Genomic DNA, 24278 nt, shown 5'->3' with positions numbered 1-24278 from the left:
CTAATTCCAAGTGCAGCAGAACACTCATTTCTTTGCATTTTAAATTTTACCCTGGTTTGGTATGTTACCTCTAAAAAGAAAACTGTTAATGAGCAGATAAATTACTTTTCCTGTATGCAAATTACAATCTGACAAATTTGTAAAAGAAACAGGTTGCATAAAGAATTTCTTCAGTGTTATTTAAAAAAAACAAACAAAAAACCAAAACCCAAGAAACAACACAAGAATCATTTGCTGTTAAACAGGAACTAAAGAACAGAAGTCCTTTTAAAGCCATTATGTTAAATACCTTGTTTTGTAGAACAGGTTCTTTGAACATTTCATTCAGTTCCCATTTCATTCCTAAGGGGTCATCATGGCATACTTGCTCTGTAATATCCATCCTGTATTCAGGTTTGTCGAATAATTTTCTTGTTGACCCTCATCCTACTTTTTCTCAACTCTTCCAGTTTGTCGAGTGTATTCGTTGCCCTTTCAATATTACTTTGATCTTGACTTTGTATTCTATTACTGAAACATGGAAACTCTCGTCAGTGGGCACAGGCAGATCTTGGTGCAATGCCATTCCTTCTGGTGGTTGTAATGAATGGCATTGCACAGTCATTTCGACAGTTGATGTTCACGCTGTAGCAAGTTGTTTTAAGTCATACAGCTTTAACTTCTTAGAGTATTCTCACAGGTGTCACCAAAAGCCTTACAGAAGCCAAGACATGACTCATAGGCATGCTTATCAAGCTAGAAAAAGAACTTAAGTTAATGATTCTTACAAATTATTTCTGGTCCTTGATTATTCATTTCTTGTCTTTCAGATGACTTAGAACTACTGAAAGGATTTCTACTTGCATTTCTTCAGAAGATAGTGTTACCCAAAGACAGGCTCCCTTCGCCCATTAGAAATAAAAAAACCCACATCATCCATTTATTCACCTGCCAGACTCTTATATGAAACAATATTATTTATTTATCTATCAGGACAAAAGGACTATGGCAGGTACAACCCACCCCCACCCCACAAGCACCAAGGGCAGAGGCTTGCTGGGAGCTGATAAAGATCATCTTGATGCACCCAGACATTAACTGATGCCTCTGGGTCCAGAAGTGCCTCTGCTGTGGCACTCCAAACAATTAAGAAACTGATTGGGAGGTATGCAATTCACAGGGTATAAATGGAGTTCTGCTACAGAGAGGGCTCTCTCTACACAGAAGCGGGCTGGCAGTCAGATCTTCTCCCCTTAGAATAGGACCTCATTTAAGGAGTCCTCAACCCCACCTTGGTGAGTGTTTATACATACATATATCCTGGGTACCTGTGGGGAGATTTTCCTTTTCTGAGTGTGTGCACATTTTGGGTCATCTCTCCCAAACAGTTTAAGTGGTTGTGCAGAAGTATACTCCCAACTGACACCCAAATCTGTAATTTTATTGCATGGGAAGGAGAGCAGATTAATTGTAATAAATTCACAGTTTTCAGGTGACTGTTGCTATCTTATTTTGTGGCTGCCTCCACAACAAGGACTTTTTCACCCTTTCAAGTTTATTCTCAGCTTTATATTTGATCATGCAGCAAATATTTTTCCTTTGTCTTCACTTTAAAAAAACTGATTTTTTTTCCTTTGTCAGATTGACCTTTTCTTTAATCTCCTTCCTCTTGTGAGTACACTACTTAAAAGGAAACACTAAGCATTTTCTAAAATACTGTTACTAGCTACATCTAACCAGGCCTGATCGTGTATTACTCAGCTTTCCAGTGCTACATGCACCTTTCCTGACATTCAGATCATTAAGGAGTTCATTATTAAGCTGGTTGGTATTACATCTCTTCTTTTCTTCCATTTGAATAGATACTACACATTCCACACAACTCTTTCAACAAGCTGCCAAGTCTAAGTATCTTTTTACCTTGAATCAATGTTTCTCTTAATAACAACCCTGGCAACTCTAGACAACAATAAGTCTCTTCCTTGCTTTTATTCTGCTGCTTCCTTCCATTCCTAGAAGTTCATTAATTTCACAACCATTTTCCTAACACATGCAAATTTAAGGTTATTTTTAAACCTCTATAATTTCCGTAAACCAATTAAGTCTTTCTTCTCCAAACCAGAATGTAAACGTTTATTATTAAATAGAGTTTACCTTACTAAAGTGCAATTTTATGTGATCTTAGATACCTTAAAGGTGGGATGGTTATTAATCTCTTATTCATATCCTGAAGTAGACATTTTCAAGTATGCATACATCTCTCTTCCTAAAGATCACATTTCTTACACAGAATAGTTTCCTTCATTAAAGAAGGACTCAGAAAATCACAGTCAGAAAATAATCATGATTGGTGACTGCAATGGAAGACTAAGTGCAGGGTGTTTAAGAACTATGCATCCAGTAAAATAAACAAAGAAATATAAATATATTTAAAAATACTTAATCAAAGGAAAGCTATTTATGAAGTCACAGCTCTACATGATCTATTGAAATATATTTGTGGATGCTTGCAAGAATACCGTATTTCATGAAAAGACCTAGCAGAATAGTTAGGAAGGCCAAAGTCTCACTTGGACTGATAAAACAGAGGTAAGTCCTTTGTAAAAAGGGAACAGCAACAACAAGAAAAGAGAAAAAAAGAAAACCAACATGCAAATGTTCACACAAGAAACTATGTAAAGAATAGAAAGCTGTTAGGTAAACAGTGATTCATGCAAAGGTTGGAAAGAAATTAATCTAGTAGATAACATGTAGTATTTTTTACAAAAGTGTTAAGCAATTCAAAAATCTGGTTCAATTTAACTTTGTCATAAATTTTAAAGCTAATGAAATATTAACAAATCTATACTAAATTTCTGGGTAAACAAAAGGAAGTTAATATAAGAATAAGTAGATTTTCCATTAAAATAACCATGCATGCGTATTTCAGTAAGAAGGATTCTATTATTTTTTTCTGCAAAAGAACTGACTTGCTAGAAGCTGAGCACAGTGTGGTAGCCTATTTTGCTTTAACCTGAAGGTCAAATAATTTAATTTTTCAAGGGAAGGAACTTAAAAATACTGAGAAATCTTCACTAAGGATGTGATTAAAAAAAAGAGTCAACCAAGCGTAAAAATATACATCTAGAGTGTCTTGGGTTTTAGGCAGTATACAGTAATTTTTCGTAACTATACAGAGAAAAGAAGTCCTGAAGTATTTACACTATGCAGAAAAACAATATACACATGGTCCCCGAGGTGAAAGAGAACAAAGGATCCACAAATCAGTGGTCAACATATAAAGGTCTTATCACAGAAATATTGTAAACATTTTTCTTAAATCTCAGTCATCTTTGGTATAACAGACTCCTGTCCCGATGACATGTTTTATATCCAACTTAAATAAAAGGGAAAAGAAAAAGCATTGAAACATTTTTCATTTAAAGTATTATCACTTTAAAACATTGTATACGTATTTGATCACAGTTTAGAATGGATCTTCCCTCTTAATAAAACATTCCTGGCCTATAAATATCAAATTTTAATTGTTCTGGCCAAAGATCCATTTCTGGAAGGAGTCTGATGGATTACAGGGTACCAAACTCGGATGCTCGCCGTTTCCTGTAAGGCACATGTGTAGTGCTGTATTGTATAGAGTTTGATCCTGAAGAGCAGAAAAAAAGAAGGAAAAGAAAATGAACAAACAATGAGTATGCTACTTCCCTGCCTCTTCATTTTTTCCCAAATTCATTGTTGTTAAAGCATAAGGTACTAAAAACAGTGCAGACAGGGGCTAGTAAACAAATATGAACAGCATGAAAGTGCAATTTATTTTCTTAGGAAGTAAAAAAATATTTTAAAAGGTACAACACATTTGGATTGACTTCCAGATGGATCCAAGACACCCATTGAAAGACACCAATTCATTTTGTAAGTGACTTTTCGACTTTATTTTTAAAATAGTAAAATCATCAATTTTTCATCTGGTAACTGAAAAGTGGAGATTATATGAATTTTTCTCCCAGAAATAAACATATTCCTATTTGGCTTCAGAGTTCTGTTTCTTTCAGGTTTCCTCCCTTACTGGAAAACAACAATTACCTCATATAAAAATCATTGATAAAAATGCCAATTCATCACGCAGTCTAAATACCTTTTGATGCAGCCATTGCTGTTCTCCAACAGTAAGGGTTTTCTGGCCTTTGTAGTTACATTCATGAAGCTGCACAGGTCCTTTAGAGGCATGCAGACAAAGCTCCTTCTGAATGTTATGTCGAATTTCATGGTGTGCAGAATATTCAAAGTACTATTTAAATAATTCAAAAATTTAAGTAAATAAGCAATCAATAGTATCAAACTAAATTAACCCTTTGAAATTCCAGTACACAATTTATTTTGTTATCCAACAATTTGAGACTACTACTTTAAAAATCTTTAGTCAACTTTTGTTGCTGGATTTTGTTTTTCCTTAGGGCAAATAAAAATGTCACACCAACAATACTGATTGCTGTATGTCAACTTTGGCTGTCTAAACAAATGTTAAAGACAGGATCCTGTTACATTCTCTTGTAAGCTAGCCATTAAAAAAGTAACATATGCGTGTATTTTGTGAGTGAACTTTACCAGTATTTCCTGACAGCAAAGAAGTCTTAAAGCTCAGGAATTGGAGGCTATAATTCCAGTCTTAACAGGAATTTAATTCTGAGTTACAGACACAGCTGTCCCTTCATACCTCTGGGTCATACCCTACCATCCTGGTCTCCTCCTTTTCTCTCTCATTAAACAGCAGAGTTCCCACCATTACATCTTACTACCACTGTTTCTTGGCTCTGTATGTCAGCATTCTTCACCATGATTCCATTGATTATTAACAACAGGCTCAGTTGGCTCTCTGACTTTCAATTATCTGTCCAATTGGTCAGCTTCCAGCTCCTCATTTCCTTGGCATCATTGGGAATAGCACTGAAGAACAAACTACCTTCTCACTCTAAAGTCTCTATATGCAATTACTCCCTGAAACAGGTACTGATAGGAAATGACCTGCTTAGTCACTTAGCTCTCAGACATAATTTACCCTATGCTCATCTGACTTATTCTGTTCCCATTTATCTTTTAAACTCCAAAATCCCTGTGAGCTCTGAAAATACAACTCAAAAGCTACAATAAAAGTTCATTAATTTTTGGATATTGAGATGGATGTGTTCCCAGATCCAGAATATTCTAAAAAGGAAGAATGATAAACTATTTATGTACAACTCTGAAAACTAGGTTCTCTTTTCCATTCCATTCTCTCTTCTAGAATATATGGATGATAATGACGACATGTGGTATGGAAAACTTCAGCCTACACTGCTAAAGCCTGATAAAGAACATAAAAAAACCTTGAAAATAGAGTATTGCAATGAGAAGGGTTAAAAAAGCAAATATGCACATCTCCTGAGCATTACCAGCAAAATCTATACTAAAATTCTCTGACGGTTAGCATTTAAAGGGATTCAGACTATTTTATGGCAGAAGGAAAAACAAAAAACACAACACTTTTAAGTGTAGAGTTTTAGTACAGTCTAAGATAACTTAGAGACAGATGACAACAGAAGCATACAGCAGATCTCTTAATACAGTGTCTTGGTACAGTGTTCTCACATTAATCGCTGTGACAATGTAAAAAGGCTAATAAAGCATTAATCCACAACAAAACAGAAAAAGTTAAATATTGTAAGAATCTGAGTGTTCCATCTCCCCCCAAAATTAAGAAAGCATCAACTAACTGGGATCATCAATGGCAGGCTTAGAAGACTGAAGATAAAAAAAAAAAGGAGGGAAAAAAATTACAACTAGATTTAGATTTTAATAAAAACTTTTAAACCTTTAGTTATTAAGGATGTACAGCTCACCAAGCAACTCTTTAGGGTAACAGAGAAGTGTTCATTTCTGGAAAAGGAAGGAGATGTTCCTTTTACTAGTATTACAGTAGTGCCTGAAGGATTCAGTATTTGAAAACTATTGTAAATAATACTGTAGAAGAAACAGAGCACCATTGCCGTCTCCAAGAGCTATTCATCAAAGAGAGCTCTTCTTGGACAAATTCAATCATATTATTTACTTTCATTAGCCAGTGTAAGATAGATCACTTTGACCTCACTCTATGAGGCTGCAAGCATGATAGGGAAGGTGGCTCAGGCCTGGCCACTTGTCTCCCATTGGTTGGATTCCCATCAATATCTTCCTTGACAATGCGAGTCCTAGTGGCAAAGAAAGAAGCAATAGGAGGAAGCATAAGGAAAGGAAGAATTAGGAAGACAACACTTACAAAAAAGTAGTAGGGATAGGATGAAAAGGTTTTGCACAGAAACGAGAGATGAAGCAGTGAAGCAGTACAACTGCTTTAGAAATCTGAATCTGTATGCTGAATGTAAAATGTCAGAAGACATGAATAACAATATGACATTTTCCTTGAGCAATATACATAGGAATTAACTCAAAAAACCCTCTTACAACCAAAGAACAAAAAAATTCCTACCAAAATCCCATATTAAACAAAAATGTGTCAATCTCTTCAAAATTAATGAAAAACTTTAATATAGTAAAGTTTCAGCTGAACAGATCATAAAAAACAGACATAAAAATATTTTACCTGATTTCCTCCAAGTCCGTGACAGGAATACATAATCAATGGTTTGCCACCATGGTTAGTTTCACCAACATCCAGACACATGCGGTTCCCTATATTTTTTAACTAAAGAATGGGTGTTATCACAAAAAAGGAAGAAGCTTAGGGATGATAGAGAATTAAACCGTCTCAATTCAATACAAAACTAACTTTTGGTTTAGCAACAGTTACAGATGTTAGTTCATTTTTACTTCCTGCTACACTCAAACCTAAAAATCCTGGTCTGTCACAGTTGTTAATTTCTAAACAACAGCCTAGTAATGACATTAGGGTTATCCAAAGCCACACACTGTAAATTATTAGGCTACTGGTGTACAAAGTTACTGTTATTCCAATTACAATTTGAACAAATACACATCAAATATTCAAAATTAGAGGAGGGGGACATTTTATTTGCTAAATATTCACAATCACTACAAACTAAGACTTATTAGATATTAAATATTTTTAAATTTATTTTTAGTAATTAATGCTCAAGAAGTTATGTCGCAGAGGAAATGCAATGGTCTTTTAGAAAAACCAGTATGAATCTCTATAAACACACCTCATCATAAACCTAATTCTGTGAGGCAAACATCTGTCCAGTTTTCCTCATTAACATGAAGTTAAAATTCTCTCAAACTTCTTGCTATGTAAAGCTAAATTTACCTTGATAACTCAGGGAAAGTCTTAACGGTGGCTTAGTACTTTTTGTGTCATTTTAACTGTTGGTGTTAGGAGGAATAATGCTTAACGTAGCAGTTTATAAGATCCCACTAAGCAAGGTCACTTTGCTTAAATTTGTATCACCATTGACAAAACAAACAAACAAACAAATATTCAAATAGCAATGTACACAGAACAGATTCTTTGTCGAGAGTAGTGACAGAAAAACCTAGAGCTGTTAATGATGGCTAAAAAGTAAATGCTATGGCCAATGTAGCCTAAAAGAGTACCAAACATCCTCTATTATGCAAGACCACAGAAAATAATTAAGATTAAACTTACATATCCAGAAAACAAAGGATTCAAGTCTGGCACATAGACTTCTGGATAAACATTACTGAGATACCAGGTAAAATTTTTACACTGAAGACGCTGTCTTAAGTCAAGTCTTTTCGATATATCTCCAAATGCTTTCTGTGAAAGGAAGGAAAGAAGAGCAAGCATTACTAATTGCATTACTAATTACTAGCCTTACTAATACCAATGTCATACATACATGTTATTCTGCACTTTAGTATTAAACAAGTTTTAAGCTTCATTTGTAGATTTTTAAAATACAGTCCTATTACAGTTGCTGCTGTTTGTTTTTCATTGTTATAAACCCACTGACTACCTCCCTACAGCATATTAAAGCACATGCAAGAAAACTGCATCACGATGTGGAAGCAATAGAAGTATCCTTAGTTCCAAGACAGTTTTAACACAGTGCCATGAAGTGAGAAAGCACAAACAAGACTATACTGATGACAGTTATAAAGCCAACTGATATCACTAAAAAGAGTGATCTGAAATAATGAATTGGATTAATCAAATAATTTGCATAATAGTACAATGCAGAACCTCCCAGACAAAATTCAGTTGTCTAGCTGCTAAACATGCTTAGGAAATCTACTATTATTAATGATAAAATAGTAATAAAAGTTTATCATACAAAGGTAGGGAAAAAAAAAAAAGCTTCCACATGATGAAAGACCAGAGTCTGAGAAAACTTACAAAATTAAATAAATTTAAGTTTTAAGCAGACAGATAACCACCCTGTTTCTATTACTGGATAAGGTTTATTGTGCAGTTAAAGAACAAAACCTGCTTTTTCAGTAAAAATACTACACAACTGAGACTAATGAGATATTACATTTCACCCTCCAATAAATAGGTTAGTTTGCATTTCCTATGCCCAGTAACTTCTCTCATTCATTTCTTGTAGTTCCGTAACTATTTAGTGCAGACAAACCAGGATTTCAGAGAACATATGAAAAAAATCTTACCAATAAACCCCCCCGCCCCACCATACAAAAAAAAGATTATGACCACCCAAACACTTAAGTTTGCTCAAATTTGTTAGGGTTACATCATTAAGCAAACTGAACTGTGTCTTTTCATAATCTAGAATCCTTACGTACTTTGTCAATAAATAACTTTTGCTCACCAAAACTTTCAACGCAGCAAGTGTGATTTCTAATACCACCACCACCACCTACTTGTTTCACAATTTTTGCAGCTTCTGTGTTTCTTCGGTAAAATATTTCTTTATATTCATCCATCCACACTTCTGCAAGGCGGACTTGATTACGTGTGATCACTTGAGTACCTTTTGGGAAAGTATGAGGACTCTTGCTGCGAAAGACATGGCCAACAACAGAGCAAGGCATGATCTCCAACTGTCCACCACATTGCCATACCTAATAATAACATTTTTTGTGTAAGTGCACTGCAATAAGAATTAAGGAGGTAGGAAAAAAAATTCAGCAATATTATTGTTCACCAGGAAAAAAAAAAAACCAAACACAACTAACCCCAAACCATTAACAAGAATGCATGTATCAATTATAAGTGAATTTCCTGATCAGGTAAACTCTAGAAATTTATATTTCAGTTATCAACCCTAAACACATTTAAAAAAAAAATCAGTTTAGTGAGCATGACTGTATTTTATTTCATAGATCATTATTAATTCATTTCCATGTCCTAGCTGGCTAATTCAGCAGAGATTTCAAGACATAATACTAATTTTTCCTCAAAATTCCTGTGCACTGTCAGTGTAGAGACCATGGTTAATTAAATACTAAACTTACTCTGAAAGACATTTCTATATTTTCACCTCCCCATATTTCCATTTCTTCATCGTAGCTTCCAATGTGTTCAAAGTAGTCTTTTGATATTGAAAAGAGACCTCCAGCAAAAGTAGGTGTTCTGGGGAAAAAGTGAAATTTACTAAGACAGGATTCAAAAAGCTAGGGTTTGTTTTGTTTTGTTTTAACATAGGTGTAAAAACAGTGTAACTGTTCTAGGAAGTTTGCATGCATTTGTCAGTGTTTCACTACGTTGATACATTTGCCTGGCATAGATAATACTCAAAAGCAATTAAATCTGCCCACAATGAGTCTTACTTGACAGTTTTATTGTCATTTATTAACAACTGTTTTAGACTAATGACTGCTGTTATAAAAGACAGCAAAAGGAAAAAAAAACCCACATTTTCCCTGTATGGAAGATATGGAGCAAAGTTATTACTTCTCCAGACCAGTAATCTGCCTGCAGTACATAAAATTATCATCAAATGCACCACTTTAACAGTCTAGCATTTTGGTGCTCTTAACAATTGTTGTTATCCTTTCAGGGATGATGAATGACAAAGCATAATCTGTGGTACTGTCTGAAAAAAAAACCTGCTTATAATCCCCTTGTCCATCTCATGGTGAAAAACAATAGAAATTTCTTATTACATTCTCAGCATATATAGAAAAAATAAGATATATTCAGAGCAATTACTGACTTAAGGAGGATATATTTTTATAAAAGCTTTAAAATTTACAATGTGGTTCTTAGAGAAAGTATTACACAAAAAGCACCTGAGATGCTAAGATTTGTGATCATACCCATCATGGCTTTGATGGGTGGATGCTTTACTGGGCCTAAAGAGTGGTAGCAACTGGAGTTAAATTCAGTTAGTGGCTGGTCCACAAGCTAGTCTTATAGGGAGCAGCTGAGGGAACTGGGATTGTTTAGTAGGGAAAAGGGGAGGCTGAAGGGAGATGTTAACACTCTCTACAATGACCTGAAAGGAGGTTGTAGTGAGGTGGGTGTTGGTCTCTTCTCTCTAGTAACAAGTGATAAGAGGAGAGGAAATGTCCTTGAGATGTGCTAGGGGTGGTTTAGATTAGAAGAAGCTTCTTGACAGAAATAGTTATCAAACACCAGAACAGGCTGCTCAGGAAGGTGGTTGAACCATCAGCCCTGGAGGCGCATTGATGTGCTGCTAAGGGAGACGCTTTAGCACCAGACTTGGTGGAGGTAGGTAATGGTTGGACTCTATGTTCTTAAAGGTCTTTTCCAACCAAAATAATTTTATGATTCCATCTGAAAAACTTGACTCATTTACAAACTGCTTTCCATAACAAAAAAAAACCAAAACAAACAAACAAACAAAAAGTGAAAACTGAAGGATTTAAAATATTATTTAAATTATGTTTACCTAATTGGATAGGTTTCATCTTTTCTTCTTTCACGTTCCTGTTTAGGAAGAGACTCCCATCCAAATGACAAACTCCAATCAAAATTTCCTCTGTTGTGGCTATGCCCATAAGGAGAAGGTTTACTAAATTCAAAAGTATTGAGATCTATAGAAGCAATATCAGGACTTACAACAGCAACAGGATTCTCAGCTATTCTTGCCAATAATGGCTCTAACCAGCCATAAAAGCATTCACCTATGGAGAAAATGGGAGCAAACACTGAATTTGTACTTGGCTGTATTTTAACATGCCCACAGCAAGCCAGCATGCACTGGTTTTAAATAGCATCAGTAATTATACTTTCAACAATATAAAATATCAATGTGAAAGATAATACCTTGCTAATACTAACAATTCATAAAAATTCTGCCACACCAAAATCAAAGACAACAGTGTCATAAACCAGACCTGACATAGTTTCAGGTTACACTTACAATGAGCATCCAGAAAGGTAAGGGTTTCTCCTGTTGCTACGGAAGCTCCCAACAACCGTGCAGTGATTAGACCTTTTCTTTCCTTTTGGCGAACTACTTTAACTATGTGAAATTGTTTCACATATTCATCTAGTTTATCATGCAAATATTCTAGAAAGAGAAAAGGGTTTCAGGTTCAGTGCATATACATGTCACTGCCCAAAATTTTACATTATCAAACTAAGAGGATAAACAATTCACACTAATCAGAGGAATTACCTCAACATCAAAGCAGTAAACAATTCCTGACTGTTGAGCGCTATTTTTAGGGGCTGAGTTTTGTTGGGGGTGGGGGCGTAGGAGGAGGTGACTGGCAGAGAACAGGAGATGGAACACTAAAATATTCTAAAAGAGAAAAGACAGGTGCTAGTACATCTCTTCTGCAGTAATAACAGATTATCAATTCAAAATCCATTTTCAGAGCAAGCAGATCATCATGCACCTACTTACTCAAGTTATCTGCCAAACATGCACATTTTTTCCTTAATGACAGCACATTTTACATTGTTTTCAAAGACTACATTATTTACAACAGCAACAAAGCTATATAAAACACTCTTTAAACATGCAAAATTTGAGCAATAACCCTACATTCCTCATTAAACATCTCAATCTTCCTTCCTCTGTTCATCCTTAGTATCAAATTGTACTACTGGACATATTTACATCCAAGTGCATCAGTATTCTATAGACTTGCAAAGAGTGCAAATGCATTAATATAAGCATGTATTGGTATATATGTTCATCTGAAGTTAAGAACATGCAGGGTTTTTAAGTTGCATTTGTAATCACACTCAGTATGTATTAAGTTCTTTTTGGCAGTCAGAGTACTGAATACTAATGTCCATCAAATAATTTTACTTTCTAGGAAAGACATTCTCCTTCATATTAATGAAGTTAATTTGCATAAAGAATCACAATGATAAAATGCAAATTTCTACAAGCATTGGCTAATTTATCCTTACATATTTTGTTCCATAAATTGCAATTAGTTTGAAGCACAAATTACAGAGAACTACTTGTCATGCAACCAATTATGCAGTTTAAGCAGGACTAGAATAGGAATAATCAGAAATGGGGTTTTAAAGCCTTTTAGAGGATTAGAATTTCTTATTAGACTACCTTATAAAAATAAAGATAGGGAAGAACTATTTTATATTTTACAGAAAACTGAACAAAACCAGTTAGAATATCATTATACATGTTAGTGGTGGGAAAGAGATATCCTCTTTTAACCAATTTCTCCACAATTCCAACACAAATTTTTAAAAAAATCCATAGAAAATAGAAAAGACTTCTTACCATCTACACTGGCATCATCCACCAAAATAATCTCCTTGAGCAGAATGGCAGGAGATGTATACATCACACTGTGAACAGTTCTCAGTAGAGTGGACCATGCTTCATTATGAAAAACTATTATAATACTTGTGCTTGGCAATGGCGGGCAACGCTTAAACTTTTGTTCAATACATCTACAGATTAGAAAGTGTCAAATGTTACAAAACAGACAAAAAGTTTTGACTCAGATTCTTAAAAGAAACTCTTCTATTTCTAGTACAAAGGTCTGTAAGTATGGATATTACATATTTCATCTTCTCCACTTTCTATCCTGGCTTTGGAGTCCAGACAGGTTCTCCCACTGGAGAAGCCATACAGAATACTTTCTTAAAACTATGAATAAGAATTCCACTTGGAACAACTGATTCAGTTTTGCTTCTGTCTCACAAACATTTGAGTATGTTTCATATAGCACCCAGGTTTGTTCTACTGAAGTCACTATTACTGTTAAAAGCCAGAAATAGAAAATATAATCCTTAGGGCAACATTTCCCATTCAAAGGAAACAACTTTGAACTCATTTAAATAATGGGGTTTTTTATATATATTCTGATCACAAGTCAAGATGACTATATTTCTGTATTCATAAACTGCACACCTACTGTTTATTGTCTCAGCTTTAGAGACTAGAAGGGTTCCCAGGGCAATTATCACAGCCATTGTCTCACAAAATACACCGGCAAAAACTTGACGGTTATGCTCCAGCAAAGGTTATTGTGAGCTGCATGACGTGTAACATGATAGTCATACTACCAGCAACAGCTCAGTAAGGTTTGTCACTTCTGACATAGCTGAGAACACAATCTGACACTGAAAGAGACTGCTTGTAACCAAAATCCTCTCTGCTAAAGTACTACTATCTTCATTAATATCATTTTTCAATACTACAAGATTGTTGAGATGGACCATTGTCCCAATTTATTAAACTACATTGGTAGTTGTATGAATACTGACTAGTCAAAAAAAAAAAAGGGGGGGGGGGGGGGGGGGGGGGGGGAATGAACAATAAGGAAGAAAATTAAGAAAATGGTGTTTAAATAGGGAAAAAGTTGAAATAACATTTTTGGGTTTCTCCTAAGTAAAATTTAGCAGACTTCCAGAAAGAGACTCTGGAAATTGTAGCTTAAAGGCAAAAGAAGAAAACCTTATTTAAATGTGGTGCTTTTGCATTTAAAACTGTGAAAGAAGTGAGCCTTTCTGAACATTCTTGCCCTTGGCACTTGTGGCTCGTAATGTACAGCAAATAATTATGTATATAGCTGGGAGACTTTCCTAAACTATCAGCTAATGCTGAAGTTCAATCATTTTGCAGTCTGCATTTCTGACAAGTTTTTCAATTATCAGGACATACACATTTCAACGTACTCAGGAGGTCGAGTGTCTGGTCCAAGATCTCGGTGTAAAGAAATCCTATCACTCGCAAATGCATTAAAACAGTGTTTTTCTTCTCCACGCTGTTTCTCTTTCTGTTCTTCTGGACTCAAGTTGATGGTTTTAAAAGCTTTACCAGAAGCACCAGGAGCATTAGGATCTTGAAGGGGTCGATCCAGAAAGGGTTTTAGTTCCACTGCAGTGTAGTGTCCTGGCAAGCAGTGTCTCTCTCCAGGAATTTTAGTTTGCCTAACGGGTGCTTTTATCTGCATTTTTGGCTTTGCACCTTTGATATTGTTCATAGCATTTAATACAAGACCCAATACGTGACTTTTCTTTCCAACAGCTGGCTCAATGCCAGTTTCATCTTTAAAATCTTGAACACCCACTTCTCTTTGCAATAAAAATAAAAATACTAGAAAAACTAACACAATAATGCTAAACTTCCAGAGTTTCCACTGAAAAAATTTCTTGAATATTTTAGGTATTTTTTTCAACGCCATTCTAGTTTTAAAAAAATTATCACAAGACAAAAGTTTCTGTGAATGAGGTTAGTCAAATAGGTCACAGCATTTCTTGAAATTTTAACACCTGTAAATTAAAACAAAAAGTAATAATTAATACTTTAACATACTTCAACAATGTAAAACCAAAAAAAAAAAAAAAAAAAGGGGCAGGAATTAATTCACGATTCCTAACTGACAAACATTGTGTGCATCACTTAAAGGTACATCAAACCTGTAAGACCCCCAAAATGCACTTTCCTTTTTTTTTTAATATACTTCTTCAAATAGGAAGAACCAGAAAGCAAACACACCACTAAGAATAGAAAACTATTTCTACACAATGGCACTACTTCACATTAATTTTCTTCCAAATCTTGAAAATTAACTTCTTTAAAATTAGAAGAAATTGTTGTTTTAAATGTTCTAGAAGCACAGAATTTTAGCTCAATGATGGGATAGGAGGAAAACATGAAATAAGTATCATAAGTTCAAATGACATTTTAGAAAGATCCACATAAAAAGTAAACTATAAGGATGGGAAAGACTTCTCCATTAAATTGTTTCAAGTCAAATTTCCAAGAATAAAAGTAAATAAATAAAAATCCATTTCAGACCTAAGTAATTGGACTTCAAGAGTGAAATCTTTAGATTAATTTAGGTATTTAGTATGCATGTTCAATGCAGACTTAACACAGGTATTTTGGAGTAGGTTAATTTAGCCTAAGGATCAAGTACTCATTCCATGTATTTTTTTCATTCACTTGTACTCTGTTTTCTGGCATGTGCTGCTGCAACTCATCAAGAGAGCATGTCAGAGAACTCTCCTCTTTCAGGAACTCTGCCACTATTTTTTCACAGACAAGCAATTATTCAGCAGTGTTCAAAGATGGAGAACTATTAGGCACATTTGAGAACCATCAGAATACAAGTGATTTGAATTAAATCATCTCTGCACTTTACCAGAAGCGAAAAAATAGCAATCACCCTGAATTCAAAGCACAATTTTATTTTTGTGTAAGTTGCATGTATATGAAGTGAGAAAAGAAATAAACGACATATAGATAAAAAGCCATAGTTAATTCCTTCATGGTAACTACTGACCACAGATTTGCAAAACACCAATTTTCTATTTATTAATTTAAAATACAAATAGAGTCTGTACATCTTAAATGGAAACACATTACTCAGGAAGAGATGGAACTTACCAAAAACAATTTCACTTGATTTCCTTCAAGAATTTGCAGGATAAGTTAAGCATCAAACTTGTTCACATCGTAGTTTACTTCAAAGCTTATGTTAGGTTTTTAATAAAACCACACATTCAAACCACAGTAGTTTTACCATAGAGCTATGTTACAGGAATGCAGAAGGGAAGCTCAGTACAGCATTACCATATAGATACTAAAAATTAAAACCAAAAAACCCAACCAAAAGAACCCAAACCAAACCAAAACAAACTAAAACCTCCCACCAACTTCACAAGTCTCAGAAAAAAAAAAAATCCAGTCCACTTCTGTTTCGCATTTTTTTTTCCTTCAGTGCCAAAAAATTTGTCCTACAATACCGACACACGTATAACACTACAGGACTAAGAATAAAAACTTTCTTTTCTTTCCAGGTGAAAGAATTGCAACCAATTTACCAAACTGCCACATTAAAAAACACCTTATTTTCTCCCAGTTGCTGGTGGGTTATCTGTACTGGTTGCCAGACACCCATCCAGATGCTCTCTTACTTCCCCTCCTCAATGTGAATAATTCCATTCCATCAGTAAGATGGAACAGCACATAGGTCAAGACAAGGACAGTGTGATCACTCATCATTTACTGTCACGGGGAAGACAGACAAACTTGAGGATGATGAATTTGAGGTACTGCTGATTTGAGTTTACTGAGCTAAAACCAGAGTAGGATATTGAGAAACAAAAGACAAAACTATAATCACCTCCTATAACTTCACTCCATAATTCTTAACTTTTCTATCTCCTTTCACCCGAGCAGTGTGGAGGGGATGGAAAATGACAGTTGTAACACTTTGTCTCTGCCACTCCTTCTTATCCTTTTCCCTTGATCCAACACATGTCCTCTTTGTGGGGTACAGTACTTAGGCAAAACCTGTTCCAGCATGGGTCATCAACAGGTCACAGTTCCTGCCAGAATCTTGATCCTGCTCTCCAGAGGATGCAGCTTCCTTTAGGGCATATCCACCTGCTGCTCCTCCATGGTCTTCAGGGTAACATCTGCTCCAGCACTTGAAACACCTCCTCTCCTTCTTCACTGACCTTGGTATCTGCAAAGCTGTTTCTCACATTTTTCTCACTCCTCTCTCACAGCTGCTGTGCATCATGTTTTACTCTTTCTTAAACAAGATCTCCCAGAGGCACCACCTGCTACACTGAGTGGCTCAGCTTTGGCCAGCAGTGGGTCCATTTTAGAGCTGGCTGGAAACAGCTGTGTCCAACACACAAGCAGCCCCTGGTCTCATCTCACAAAGGCCACCTCTGCAGCCAGTTGTGACCTTCCAACTTTGCCGTGTACATGCAATACACAATGTAAAATTCTAAGCATATACAGCTCAGCACCTAGCAAGAAGATCATAACTTCTGAAGCTACCATTGCTAAATCGCTAAGGGCTCTGCCTGAGTCTGCAGCCTCTGCAACCCATGAACCAGGAATGTTTTTGTAACTCCATGAAAAAGAAAATTGCATTGCTGTTTCTCTGTGCACCATGCACAAGCACATGACACTAGTACATCTGTAAGCTTAGTGTGATGGTTTCAAACTGTCTTTTTAATTTTTTTCTTTGCAAAGTTCAAAACAGAGAAAGTGAATGTAAATAAGTCACTATTGGGTGTAAGAAAGCAAAATACTGATTGTTCTAAACACTTCCATTGCATAGATACAAAGGGGGGCACTCTGCACTCTGCAGTCAGGGCAGTTGCTGGGATGTCTGGCTGCTGTTTCTTCTTCTCTTCTGGCAGAAGATAACACACTGACCTTGGCAGCTAAGTTAACAACTTTCTTCTTTAACTAACTCTCTACTTTCTGTCCAGAGAGGTCGGGGGGAAAGCTCCTGGGAGAGAGGCCCCTTTGGGAAGGGTCCCCTTTGGGGGGAAGCAAAGGGAGATTGGTTGTGCTTTTCTGTTGATTGTATATATTTGTAAATGTTGTGAATTTTTGCATATTTGTACATATTCATTGCATTTCGTCACAGATTGTAGATTCTGCTTTGTAAATACAGCTTTCATTTGCTTCCAGACTGGGCTAGCCTGGTTATTGTTGGTGGGGGGGAATTTCAGCTCACACTGACACATTTTTATTTTTGGCATCCAACGTGGGGCTCAATTGCTTGTATGATTTATTCCTGCTCAGATTAGGAAGCAAAATGAAGCTGTTTTGGATTCTGAGTAATTTTATTTCCTCTGTTATCAGTGTGATTGTCTATAGATGGGCCGTTTCCTGCATGATAGACAAGGTTGTGAGATATGTGGCACACAAATCGTTTCTTTGGGTTAAGAACAAGTTGCTAAATATGGTTGGTTTCTGTTGTGGTCTTATCGGGCTAGGGAGATACGGTAACTCAACTATAAATCTGCCAGTAGAAGCATTTGAGTTTGCTATTCCTCTTATGGAGAATTATGTGAATCAGTGGAATCCCAAAGTGATTTTTATGCTCATCTTGATTCTGGTGCTTGTGGCAGTAAACATATGGCTATTGGTAGCACCGTATCAAGAAAGACATAAGGCTACTTGCTCTTCCAACCTGCGTAGACGTAAGAAGAAATATAGAAAAGCTCAGAGAGGTTCAGAATTAGTTTCTGGTTCTGATTACAGCGACCAGGAGATCACAGTTAAGGTTTGTGAGAAAGCTACCGATAGTCTTGACGCAGAGCCAGCAGCAGTAGCTGCGGGACCTTTGCCAGAATCTGAGATAACAGACACGGCTACACAGGGCTACACAGGCAGACAGGGCTACAGAGGCAGACAGGGCTACAGAGGCAGACACCATTAACGAAGCACAGTCTCCTCCTCCTCCTTCTGCTGCCGGGATGGACGCAGCAGTGGCTGCAGGATCTCAAAATGCACCCACCAATTCTGCACAGAATTCCTCTGCTCCTGCTAACTCTGCTGTGAATGTGAAAGCCAATCCAGTAAATTTGGTTGCCACTATCACCAGAAAGCACAAAGGAGCTGCAGGAGGAGATGCAGATGCTGCAGGAGATGGTGCAGATGGTGCAGATAGAGGTGAGGGTCCTTCTACTCAGGGTCCCTCTGTTAAGAAAGATCCTTCTGGTGAGGAAGAGAAGGTTAGTCTTAAAACTCTGGCAGACCTCTTGAGACCCCACATGGATGATGGAGATGTAGGTCAGGATGTAGACCCTGGTAAATTAGCAACTGCTGGTAGTGCCTCTGAACTCAAGGAAATTCAACGGAGGATTACAATAGGAATATGGGGACAGCGACCTCAGGATGATGATGAGGATGAGGATGACATACAGTCAGCTAATGTACCCAGACAGGAAATTAGACATGTGAGGAAGGATTACATCAGAGGAGATAATGAGCCAGTCCTGTCTTGACTAGCCAGGTGTTTTGATATGGGAGCTCCAGCCTTGGTGGTAGGCGACAAGTTGGCGTCCTAGTTGGGGATGCTCTCAAAGGATACAGGCATAGACAGGCATCTAGGCAAGTGCATTGGTAAAGTTTCTCTGTGGGCACGCCTCCTACTGGCAGTCTCGCTGAGGTACCCCAGCAGAGATGATTTACCATGGAACCCTAAGCCTTGGACCACAATAGATGAGGGAATCAAGCGCCTGAGAGAGTTTGCTGTGAGAGAAGTAATGTATGAAGATCATAAAACTCTGATCCTGATCTTGACTGGAAACACCGAGGTGAGTTGTTCTTAGCTCGGTGGGCCCATGACTCGTCAGGACATCAAGGCAGAGATGCAACCTACCGATGGGCTCGTGACAGATCCATTGACATTTCCATGGATGCTATCACACAAGTCATCCATGACTGTGACATTTGTGCTGCTATTAAGCAGGCAAAGCGGATCAAGCCCTTATGGTATGGTGACCGATGGTCCAAGTACAAGTATGGTGAAGCCTGGCAGATTGACTACATCACTCTACCTCGTTCTCCATCTGGTAAGCAGTATGTGGTGACTATGGTAGAGGCAAGCACTGGATGGCTGGAAACTTATCCAGTTCCTCATGCAACTGCACGCAACACCATTCTTGGTCTGGAAAGACAAATCCTGTGGAGACACGGAACTCCAGAGAGGATTGAGTCAGACAACGGAACTCATTTCAAAAACAATCTTGTAAAGAACTGGGTCAAAGAGCACGGCATCGAGTGGATATTCCACATTCCCTACTATGCACCAGCTGCAGGGAAGATCGAACGCTACAACGGTTTGCTGAAAACCACTCTCAAAGCCATCGGGGGTGGATCTTTGAAAAACTGGGAGAAGCATTTAGCACAAGCAACCTGGTTGGTGAATAGTAGAGGTTCAGTGAATCGAGCTGGACCTGCCCAATCAGATTTGTTGCAAAAGGAGGAAGGTGATAGAGTTCCTGTTATTAGAGAAAATAATCTGTTAGGCAAAACTGTTTGGGTATTTTCTCCTTCAGGAGAGGCCAGACCTGTCTGAGGGGTGGTTTCTGCTGAAGGTCCTGGTCACACCTATTGGGTGATGCAAGAAAATGGTGAAACTCAGTGTATTCCACAAAGAGATCTAACTTTGGCTGAGAGAGGTTAAATTCAGAGTATTGTGCAGATATAACATCACACCCAAGAGGAGAGTCCATGAGATCTACGGTGCATGAGCCCTGAGAGCCCTGAGTCACCTGCGAGTCCCTGTTCCTTTTTTCGCTCCATCTGCGAGGAAACAAGCTGTTTGCTGTTTTTCCTGTGATTTGACTCCTTTGAATCATCTACATCTGAGATAGCCGGAATGGACTATGGTCTTTATTCACCTATTGTTGTAGATATTATTTTAGATTAGATAAATGATAGTAGCAGCCAATGGAATTGTTTAGAAGGGGTGGACTGTGATGGTTTGAAACTGTCTTTTTAATTTTTTTCTTTGCAAAGTTCAAAACAGAGAAAGTGAAAGAGTGTAAATAAGTCACTATTGGGTGTAAGAAAGCAAAATAACGATTGTTCTAAACACTTCCATTGGATAGATAGAAATGTTTAAAAACTATTACCCAAAACAAAGTAGGCACTCTGCACTCTCTGCATTCTGCAGTCGGGGCAGTTGCTGCGCTCTTTGGCTACTGTTTCTTCTTCTCTTCTGGCAGAAGATAACACACTGACCTTGGCAGCTAAGTTAACAACTTTCTTCTTTAACTAACTCTCTACTTTCTGTCCAGGGGGGTCTGGGAGAGAAGCTCCTGGGAGAGAGGCCCCTTTGGGAAGGGTCCCCTTTGGGGGGAAGCAAAGGGAGATTGGTTGTGCTTTTCTGTTGATTGTATATATTTGTAAATGTTGTGAATTGTGTATATTTGTACATATTCATTGCATTTCATCATAGATTGTAGATTCTGCTTTGTATATACAGCTTTCATTTGCTTCCAGACTGGGCTAGCCTGGTTATTGTCGGTGGGGGGGAATTTCAGCTCACACTGACACACTTAGGAATCAATAGGCCATACAAATATATCTTCCTCAAATAGAAAAAGAGAAAACATGTATTTTTTTATATTTTAAGTCCTTAATATTATTAAGAGAGGTCTGGCAACTTATCTCGCATATAGACAATAGGCTAAGTCAACCAGGCACTCAACTGGAGAGGGGTGCATTAGCATTGATTGACTGGCTGGTTTGTTTCCAAACGTTGTTGCCCTTGAAGTCCTTTTACATCACTAAACAGGTAAGAATGTTCTCTAGGTTCCTCTTGGTAAAGAGACTTAAATTTGTCCATGGCACGAGAAAAGTTAAACTTTAAAGAATGTTAGGTACATAATAGGTCAAGAAAAGAGATTTTAAAGTTAGTTCTTTACAGCAAGGCTGACTGTTTAACACCAAGATTGTTTAAATTTGAGAACTTCATCAGTATCTGAGTCAAATATTTACAAGTGTTTTTTTTTGTTTGTTTTAATGGGCTGGGATGAGACTACTTAAAGAAAAATTACATGGTATGGCTCATGTAACTGTCAACTGTCTTAGTACCAGAATGATTTTTAAAGTAATTTTACAATTAAAGAGTAAATTGCAGTTGTCAGATTTCCATTGTACATCTTCAGCATTTCAATGAATGCAGCAATATTTACTCATGCTAAGCTCACTACACCAAATTTTTTCCCCTGCTTTTATGCTTACTACCTGAACTTCAGCTTCATTACTTCAAGCAAGAAAAAGGAAAAATGGACTAGAAAACGCCACATATTTCTTTCATAGGTTTTTAGCAGATACTTTAGATTTATGTTGCTGCCAGCTTGGATGCTGACACACTAACCTATTCTTCACAAAACATTAGAAGTATATATGTAAGTTTTACCATAACCTTAAATCAAATTATTGTTATTTTTATTTGGGATTATTTCCTGTACAAATTAAGCATAAACAAATACATAGAATGCTTATCATCAACATAATAGTCAGAATATCTGCAAATCAAAATAACCAAAACCTAAATTCCATTCAGAATATTTCTTACACTACTTATGTATTGCATACATCTGTCTTCAGACACATACATGATTAAAGACTATAAAGAACAAACCTAATGAGCAGCCAAGCACACAGAGAATTCAGTTGGTATTTGTTTTTCTATGTAAGTATATTCACTTTTATCTACACATGCTTTGACTTCGTTTTGACAACATATTTCCTTGTATTGGATACATCTGTCCTGGCTGCTCAGGCCTAACTACAGCAGGCTGCCACGTGTCTGTCCATAGAAATGAAAAGACAACTCACCTGAGGTGAGCAAGTTGCACAAGACAGCAACATAATTTAACCCTTTAAATGTGGATTAGTACACTCAAGTAGCAAACGTGGCAGCATGCTGTGCACAGAAACAAGTGCAAATAATGTTTCTTTTGTAAAGAAAGAATCAAGTGAAAGCCTTGGTATAATACACACAGCAGAAACGATGTGGACAAACAAGGGATCCTTTGCCAAAAACATACAGAAATCTGTTTGATATAGACAAATGCTGACTGTAGTTTTAATGACAAAATATCTGATAGGGACATTGCTAACAATAAGAGAGGAGCTCTTTGTCACACAAAATAGTAGCAGTTTCTAGAAGACAGACTAAAGTGTCCAAAGAATTTTTGCCATGAAAGCGTAGAGATTTTACCAGCATAATTTTGTAGTCAGAAATACAATCTTTACAACTCACAAATGCCTCACATTTTTATGGCATAGCAGTGTCAGCAAGCACAGACCAAGCTACTGTTCCATCCTCCAGGACATGCTGAAGAAATATGCGGCATGATTAAACTCCCTGAGGTGACTGTTTTATCTTCTATTCATTAGTGTTATTTTCACTAATAGTAGCCTGCATTCTTGAAGCACTTTGAAATAATTAACCAGAAGTTGGACCTTAGGTTTTGTTTTGTTTTAACAAAACAAACAACAAAAAAATTAAGAAAATAACCAGAAAACTACTATGTACCACAAAAGTCTTCTAAAAGTGCCAAAAAGCAGCTGCTACACTACTTCAAACCACATCACATGGGTAGTGTGTTAACTCAATACACAGTCTATGCTACATTTTGCCACCCACTAACTGATGTCAGACTGTCTGCAAAAACTCTGGCTTGCAAAAATACTTCACTACAGTAGTCAGCATGCAGATGACTGATGTTTTGTTAGCTTGGTCTGAACACTGTAGCTTGGTCTGAACACTGTCGATAACCATTTAATTGTTTTTTTAAATAAAATGTCAAGATAACCCAAACCAGCCGAAATTTTTTCAGACCATACCAGTGAGGAGAAATAGCATACTAAAAGTATACACTAACCAGGCATTATAAAAGGTCTTTATGACTTGTTTTTGTACTCCTAGGGCTACAAACACTACAAACACTGAATGCAACTTAAATTTAAATTTCATTAAACTCTTTAGCTTCCTTTATTTTAGTCAGATTGGTTTGGGTCTCTTAAAACAGTTTTAGACTGTCCTAAAAATTCCCTAGTGACAAGTGAGCACCAAGAAGCTGTAAAGTGCTGTTTTACCTTCAAAGGGTTAGTATCTGATTTTCACTTAAGCACCAGAAAATAATCTCTGGATCATAACCAAGGGAATTTTTTGTTGCTGTTTTGCTGACTGTAGTAATATTCCTAAGATAATAAAAACATCTGAGTATTAAGTGCAGGGCATGAAATCACAACTCCTAATTGGTCTTAAAAAGTTGTTTAAATTATAAGTGTAATGCAAAGAAAGTTTCCTCATGGATCTTTTGAGATTTGCTTAGGTTTACTGGATCAGGGACTGCTAAACTAATCTTTGTCAAAATCTCCCAAAGGTGTCTTCAATTTCCTCCTCTCCCCCACTTGACTGCCTCTTTTCCAGCTACATTTCACTGCTAAATAATCTTGCCTAACAACAAATAGTAATTTGACCATATAATTTAATTACTAAGTCACTATCAGTAGTTTTGCGACACGATTTTTCTATCTGTAAAAGCAGAACTATTTCCTATGGCACATGATATCAACAAATCCCAGTAAAAATCAGACAAGTGTAAGACAGCAAGCAAATAAAATCAGGCTTTACAGAAATAG

The 24278-nt window shown here is 36.7% G+C and overlaps 1 protein-coding gene across 1 annotated transcript; it reads right to left on the bottom strand.

Moving 5' to 3' along the window:
- Positions 1-3499: 3499 nt before the first annotated feature.
- GALNT3 (polypeptide N-acetylgalactosaminyltransferase 3) lies at positions 3500-14532 on the bottom strand. Its single transcript, XM_054380846.1, has 10 exons — positions 14024-14532; positions 12621-12793; positions 11280-11429; positions 10806-11040; positions 9406-9523; positions 8812-9012; positions 7616-7747; positions 6593-6694; positions 4112-4264; positions 3500-3622 (listed from the first exon to the last, which is right to left on the bottom strand). Exons 1-10 carry the CDS (start codon positions 14530-14532, stop codon positions 3500-3502), a joined length of 1896 nt encoding a protein of 631 aa, XP_054236821.1.
- Between the last annotated feature and the right edge of the window lie 9746 nt (positions 14533-24278).

This window comes from Indicator indicator, chromosome 5 (genome assembly GCF_027791375.1).
Source record: "Indicator indicator isolate 239-I01 chromosome 5, UM_Iind_1.1, whole genome shotgun sequence".
NCBI classification, from domain to species: Eukaryota; Metazoa; Chordata; class Aves; order Piciformes; family Indicatoridae; genus Indicator; species Indicator indicator.
This window is presented reverse-complemented; position numbering and strand designations above follow the sequence as displayed.

Excerpts from the sequence above, each read along its gene's own strand:
- GALNT3 (XM_054380846.1), bottom strand. The coding sequence starts at position 14,532 with ATGGCGTTGAAAAAAATACCTAAAATATTCAAGAAATTTTTTCAGTGG. Across the intron at positions 9,524-10,805 it reads GATGAAACCTATCCAATTAG|AACACCTACTTTTGCTGGAG; the intron begins GTAAACATAATT and ends CTTTTTCCCCAG. Across the intron at positions 3,623-4,111 it reads AGCAATGGCTGCATCAAAAG|GATCAAACTCTATACAATAC; the intron begins GTATTTAGACTG and ends TCTGCTCTTCAG.